This window comes from Amblyraja radiata, chromosome 2 (assembly GCF_010909765.2).
Source record: "Amblyraja radiata isolate CabotCenter1 chromosome 2, sAmbRad1.1.pri, whole genome shotgun sequence".
NCBI lineage: Eukaryota > Metazoa > Chordata > Chondrichthyes > Rajiformes > Rajidae > Amblyraja > Amblyraja radiata.
The window spans coordinates 136,127,794-136,134,617 of record NC_045957.1 but is presented as its reverse complement, the minus strand read 5'-3'; the positions used below and the strand labels follow the sequence as shown (position 1 = coordinate 136,134,617).

Sequence of the window (6,824 nt, the reverse complement as noted above, 5' to 3'; positions counted from 1 at the left end):
GAGATATCAAATGCAATAGATCTGAGCTCTGCCTTTTGATGGTCTCAGCCCGTATAACCAACAAAGTAATTAACATATCACTGACAATATTCCACTGATACTGATCACAATCGGCGGTGTTTGCATCGTATTGTTTGGGGGCTGATAATTGACTGTCAGTTTGCTCCCTCTGACGTCTCGGTGGCGCCGGGTGCCTTTTGATTGCTAATTTAACCTCACTGTCTGCAGCCACTCCTCTGTTTAGCACAAACACATGCTCTCGTTGCCTTCCGACCATGACGTGAATCCCATTCTCGTATACACGGTAGATTCTGATTGTGTCCAACACCAGCACTTGGGACGTTGTAGACAGGAGTTATTCAAGCAATGGACCAAGCCCCTAGTTCTACCGCAAAACACATTATATATCAAAATTGGCAGTAAAAAAATATTGTACAACAATCGGGTTACTTGTACTCCCTTAATTTATCTTGTTACAGTAAAAAAAAAACAAGATGACAAAAAAAACAACTTAGGGCTAACGGAATCGAGGGATATATGGGGGAAAAGCAGGAACGGGGTACTGATTGGATGATCAGTCATGATCATAATGAATGGCGGTGTTGGCTCGAAGGGCCGAATGGCCTACTCCTGCACCTATTTTATGTGTTTCTATGTGCAAATGGACCAGTAGTGATTTTGCTACAGATGCCGCTGACTTATTGAGTGCTTCTAGCAATTCGGTTTTATTTTGGATTCCCAGAATTTGCAGTTTTTAGTATCGGTATATTGCTTTCATGTCCGTTATCTTACCTCCCAAATTCTTTGTTAAATAAGTACCTAAATAAATCAGCCATAGGTTTATCTAATTTACATCCAAGTCTTAAATCGGTCTGAAGAAGGGTCTCGACCCGAAACGTGAATTATTCGTTTTCTCCAGAGATGCTGCCCGACCCGCTGAGATACTCCTGTTGTTTAAGAAGGAACTGCAGATGCTGGAAAATCGAAGGTACACAAAAATGCTGGAGAAACTCAGCGGGTGCAGCAGCATCTATGGAGCGAAGGAGATAGGCAACGTTTCGGGCCGAAACCCTTCTTCAGACTGATAGGGGGTGGGGGGAGAAGAAAGGAAAAAAAAACAACAGATACTCCTAGTATTTTGTATTAGCAACGGCATGCATGTTTCCTAGTGACAAAGGCGGTATTTAGCTTATTGCAATTCTTGCGTTTTAACTGGGGGTGATTTTATATTTACCATATCTGGTTAAAATATTTGATTCCCTTTTTTTTCTCGACATTAAAATGAGCGCGTTTGGGTTGAGAGGGTAGATTAAGGAGATGAAATCCGACTAGTGTGCTGCTTTCTTTAACGTTGTTCAAAATCTCAGGTCAGGCAGGACTCAGCAGCATCAATGGACTAGAGGTTGGCGAGGATTGACATACCCGTGTATCCATTTGGTAACGAGTCTGCAGGAGCAACGTTACCTCGGATACGACAGGAACGAATGGGTGAAGGCTTGAGGGGCGGGATGAAGCGGCGGCAATCTCTTGAACGTCAATCGTCTGTGCGGGGAGGTTGTTTGATGCAGCGAGCTGCCAATGGGCCCGGAGCACTGGGCGGGCAGAGTGATTGTGACTGGATAGATGTGCAGGAGGGGGCAAGGAGACGGCGTGCAAGGGGATGTCAGTCAAGGGCGCTGGGCAGTGAGTGGGTCGTCGGCAGAGCGGCGGCGGGGAAGAGTGAGCGTCAGAGGGATTTGTGCTGGGGTGAGGCTGCAGCAATTGCCGCCGCTGTTAAAAGGCTCCCTTTACCTGCGGGTGAAGTGAAGTCCCAGCACAAGAGCGAGGCAAGTCTGGCCGGCGTCTGCCTCCGCCGCCACCCAGCCCTCTGTAAGGGAAGCTGGTGTCGGGAACAAGCGAGCGGACAAGACAACCAGTCGTGCAGCAGATCCGTGCGGGTCGAGCGGAGAGGGCGAAGGCTAGGGACCGGCAGGGGAGCTTGCGGCCAACAACTTTGCTCGCTTTCTCCTACTTTCACGTAATTTAAATGGATCGCCATCCGAATCTGATCACGCTTTGGCTTCAGCTGGAATTGTGCGCGATGGCGATCCTGTTGACCAAAGGTGAGCAAAACTCTCGAGGCGGCGCAGAGCGACCCGATGCCCCCGAACTCGGGGGTCGCTACCCGGCGGGGTCTGGCGGACCCGATGCCCCCGAACTCGGGGGTCGCTACCCGGCGGGATCTGGTGAATGAAGCCCCCGGACTGAAGGTCGTTACCCGGCGGGATCTGGTGACTTGGGTCCCCCAACCCCCCGGGGTAGAGGGGTTGTTCCACGGCGGGGTGTTGTTGACCCAAGGCCCTCGGGGTCGCTACCCGACGGGGTCTGGTGAATGAAGCCCCCTTCTCCTTGGATAGGGGATGTCCCACAGCGGTGCTGTTCACCCAATGCCCCCCTAGAAAGAGTGGGGTTGCCTCACGGCAGGATGGGGACTGACACAATACCCCCAGGGTAAGGGCTACTGCGGGGTGGTGGTTGCCCCGATATTCCCGGTCTAGGTGGTTTGTTGTTTGTGGACACATGGCATCTCCGGGTGTATTTGGGGTTGTTCCATGGCGGAGGCACTGGGCGTCTCTGTTGTCCCCCTGCAGTAAGAGCCGTTTCCCGGCGGGTTTTTGGTGAACCAAATGGCCCCGAGGGTTAACTAAGGGCTCTTCCACAAAGGAGTGTCGGTGAACCAAACTTCCCGCAACCCCCAGGTGGGCTGGTGGTGGGAGACCCACGTTTCCCCTCTCCAAGAGGGTGGCGAGGAGCACAATAGCCCCGGGTAGTGACCTCCACAACGGGGTGCTGTTGAGCCCGCACCCCCTGGGGTAGCGCTAGGGACCAAGGTCAGATCCACAACAGGACGGTGATCAGACCAAGATCCCCTCGCCCCGCCATCTCAGTGTAGAGACCCATGCCCCAGGCTCCACGTCTCTGGTTGCTCGTCAGTCTTTTGTTCTCCCGAAACTTCAACTCGTTATTAATCCGGGTAAATGTATAAGATCAAGCTTTCTCTGTCGAGGTAAAATAATTCCAGTCGCCACCCCCTCCTCATTTCTGCCTCTCCATTGTTTTTAATATAAACCCGCTGATTTGCATTAAGTGTATCAAGTCTCTTGGCAGTTCATTGCCCTCCATTGATGTAAGTAGACCTCAGGGGCAAGCGGTTGTCAAAATGTTTTTGTTAGCGTGCAGAAATTCATTAAAGCCTCTTCTGTGTAAAGGAACTGTGCCACCTTCAAAAGATTGTTGTATAACCCCTAAGTGGCTTTTAAAAGGCAAGGACTTTTTTTTTTTAAAGTGCAGAGTTTTTTATTCTTAGCTTTTCTTGGAGAAAGATTGCTTACCCACCCCTTTTAAAGATTGCAATGAATGCTTGTTCTTAATTGTTTGAATAGGGAAAGTAGCAACTTTTGTTGCAACAACCCTTTTCGTTGCTCCTTCCTCCCTCCCTCCATTCATTCATTCATTTGATGTCTGGTTGAAACGTGTTAATCAACGCTGGAGGTTAAGATGAGCAATATAATTGTTACATCTATTTATTTAGGTGGAAACATGTAATTAACCCAAATAAGAGCCCTGTCGTCGGCAGCTGGGCTTTCTGGCCTCATCAAAGCAAAAGGGCTGGGAGTGATTCAGACTAATGTGAAGCCACCGATACCGAAACTATGTGGCTGATAATGATATGATTAGAGGGGGGGAATCACAAACTCCTGTCCTACCAATTCACATCAAAAGCTTTCATGTAAAAAAATAAAAGCAGCTCCTGCAGCCATTTTGGCGGAGTGCAGCCTCGTAAAATGTCATGATTCAAAACAATCTGCAGCGAGGATAGAGAATGAATGGTTGGCTCTGAGTTGGAACAGTTTGTCTTGCTGAATACCAGGCTTTGAGGTGTATGTTTACAAGGCTTGCAGACTTTATTTCAAGTGGGAGCTGCTGTTGCAGCCGAGGCAAAGAGGTTCTCTCATTTCTGTCGGGGTTAGGGCAGGAGATTGAACCTCACCGTGACTAATTGTGTCCACATTAGTAATTTTACACAGTCGAACATTTACCTTCCATTAGACCCGAGTTGTTAGGCGGACTGACTGCTCGGGGTCTTTAGCAGCGAAGTGGAAGCTGGTTGAAATCTGATCGCTTTCGGGCAAATGTGGCGAGGCTCCCTATTACAGAGAAAGAACCCGTACTGTATATGTTAGGTAACTTAGGAGCGGAAGCTCTTAAAAAAAATTTTTGAAGAGAAATGCACGTGCATTTTTGGGATTATTTGTCCCGATCCCTCCATCATAAGTCTGCTTCAGCAAAAATCAAGAACGAGATACTTGTGGTCTTGATATATTTCACCTATTGTGAGCTACAGAGCAGTCTTTGACAAACAAACCACTAATTATATGCTGCACGTTTTCTATTTTGTGAGGCTGCTCAAAAGGCATTTGCTCAGTGTTTTGATGAAAGCTTTTCCTTGTCCTTTTTTCCCCTTGTTTACTTTCCCGTTTAAAAATAGCCCTTTTAATATATCAAATGTTCATTAGTGCAATGTTCTCGTGTCTTTGCAGAGAAAGTGGTGGGCTATTGTTTTGTAAAAAAAAAAAAAAGCTCCTTGCCACTTGCTTGATCAGCTAACTAAAGCCCAGTCATAAGTTTTGCCAGGGCTACAAATGCTGAATTATGAATGCAGATTTGCAGGTCATAGATTTTGGATTAAGTTGCTGGAGAGACCATTAAAATGGACCTCTTAGGCAGTTGGAGTAAACTGATAATATCATTGAGCTCGATTCTCCAGCAGTGCACACAGGAAATGGAAAATGAGCATATTTCATTGCACTGCATCCGGTATAACTGAGTTGATTTTAAATCATGACTTATCTTTACTTCTATTTTTAGGTGAAATCAGATGCTACTGTGATGCCCCTAATTGTGTGGCAACGGGTTACATGTGCAAATCAGAACTCTCGGCATGTTTTTCAAGATTGCTGGATCCACAGAATACAAACTCTCCTTTAACTCACGGGTGCTTGGACACCATTTCAGTTTCCGTTAACATCTGCCACGCAAAAGGAGCGCAGAATCGCACGAGGCTCTGGCCCATGTTGGAGTGTTGTTATGATGACATGTGCAATTACAGAGGGCTTCAAGATGTTCTTTCGCATCCACGGAGTGAGATCTCTGGTAAGAAAGCTGCCTGATCCATAAGGTGATGACAGACAAGCCTTTGTATGGCTGGTATTGATTCGGTTAATGTAATGAGAGACATGGGGAGGGGAGTGGGTGGATGGATGCAAATTGGATCTTCAGAAGTAGGGTATTGTATGTCTGCTAAAATTAGCAGATTGGTTAAAGGTCTTCAGTGTTAAGTAATTTGTTGTCTTTCTTGGGCAGCAGACTGAGCCAAAGTTTTTCTAGTAATTTTGCCTTTGAAGTGGTAGGAAGTGTAAATTTTCCATGATTTTGGCTATTAAACTTTGAAGTATTTCTGGAGTATGTTTTAAAATTATCTTTGCATAATTCATCTGGTTAGACTTATGAAAATTGATAAATTGTCAAGCTGCTATTAATTGACTCTAGTTTAGTTTATCGTCATGTGTACAGAGGTACAGTGAAAAGCTTTAATTGGTTTCTGGTTAATTGGGTGCTGGTTAAAAGTTTATCAATTTTACTGATTTGCCTCTTTTTTTTTCTCCCTCCACCCATCCCAGATCAGGGGAACCGATATCATGACTCAAGCAGCAAAAGCCTGATCACCAGGGTTCAAGAACTCAATTCCTCCAAGGAGCTCTGGTTCAGAGCTGCAGTTATTGCAGTGCCCATAGCAGGAGGCCTAATTTTGGTACTGCTGATCATGTTGGCCCTGCGAATGCTTCGCAGTGAAAATAAGAGACTTCAGGACCAACGGCGGCAGATGCTGTCTCGTTTGCATTATAGTTTCCACGGGCATCACTCCAAAAAGGGGCAGATGGCCAAGTTGGACTTGGAGTGCATGGTGCCTGTGACTGGCCATGAGAACTGCTGTATGACCTGCGATAAGATCAGGCACTCCGACCTCAGTAACGACAGGCTTCTCTCCTTGGTTCACTGGGGGATGTACAGCGGACATGGAAAGCTGGAGTTTGTATGACTTGGGTTTCAAATCGAGCCACTCGTGGTTCCATTCTGTTGGACAAGTGCACTTTATGTGAAAAGACAATCATGAACTTGAGGAGCTGTTATTTGAAAGGAAGACTCTGTTGAACAAGGGACCTCTGATTTTAATATATTCTATACCAGAGTTCTGGCATGCCCCACGAAAGGTTTCTCATTTGCACACTTTGTATAAAGATGAATTTGTGTTTCTAGATACATTTTGTGTAGCTCAGGGAGTGCATGAGGAAAATGGATTTCTTGAGCTAGCAGAAGTAGGGAAACTGATGTATACTGGTGTGCACTCCTGCTCTTTATGTTTCCTGTTCCAATTGATTGAAAAGATGAAATATATTTTTTCTCTAATTCTGATTAATGTCTCGTGGTTTTATTGCGCATGTGGGGTGGACCAATTAAACACTTGTTTTGTAGTGAGATTGCCATGTTCCCCACTTATAGTCTTGGGTTTTCTTTATGGGGGGGGGGGGGAGGACGACAACTCATTTTCCTCAGAGTAGGAAAATGTTTCCATGTACACCATCCCTTTTATTGAGGGGGAGGGGGTGCTAGTTCAATACAGTAAGTCAGTCGGGCAGCATCTCTGGAGCACATGTAAAGCCAATGTTTCAGGTCTGGAGGTAGATAAAAGAGCTGGAGAAACTCAGCGGGTGCAGCAGCATCTA

At 46.3% G+C, this 6,824-nt stretch overlaps 1 protein-coding gene across 1 annotated transcript; it reads left to right on the top strand.

Moving 5' to 3' along the window:
• Positions 1-1,674: 1,674 nt before the first annotated feature.
• bambi (BMP and activin membrane bound inhibitor) lies at positions 1,675-6,513 on the top strand. Its single transcript, XM_033016280.1, has 3 exons — positions 1,675-2,102; positions 4,909-5,193; positions 5,721-6,513. The coding sequence occupies exons 1-3, from the start codon at positions 2,027-2,029 to the stop codon at positions 6,137-6,139; spliced, it is 780 nt and encodes a 259-aa protein (XP_032872171.1). The 5' UTR covers positions 1,675-2,026; the 3' UTR covers positions 6,140-6,513.
• The last annotated feature ends 311 nt before the right edge of the window (positions 6,514-6,824 follow it).

Excerpts from the sequence above, each read along its gene's own strand:
- bambi (XM_033016280.1), top strand. The coding sequence starts at position 2,027 with ATGGATCGCCATCCGAATCTGATCACGCTTTGGCTTCAGCTGGAATTG. Across the intron at positions 2,103-4,908 it reads GGCGATCCTGTTGACCAAAG|GTGAAATCAGATGCTACTGT; the intron begins GTGAGCAAAACT and ends TTCTATTTTTAG. Across the intron at positions 5,194-5,720 it reads TCCACGGAGTGAGATCTCTG|ATCAGGGGAACCGATATCAT; the intron begins GTAAGAAAGCTG and ends CACCCATCCCAG.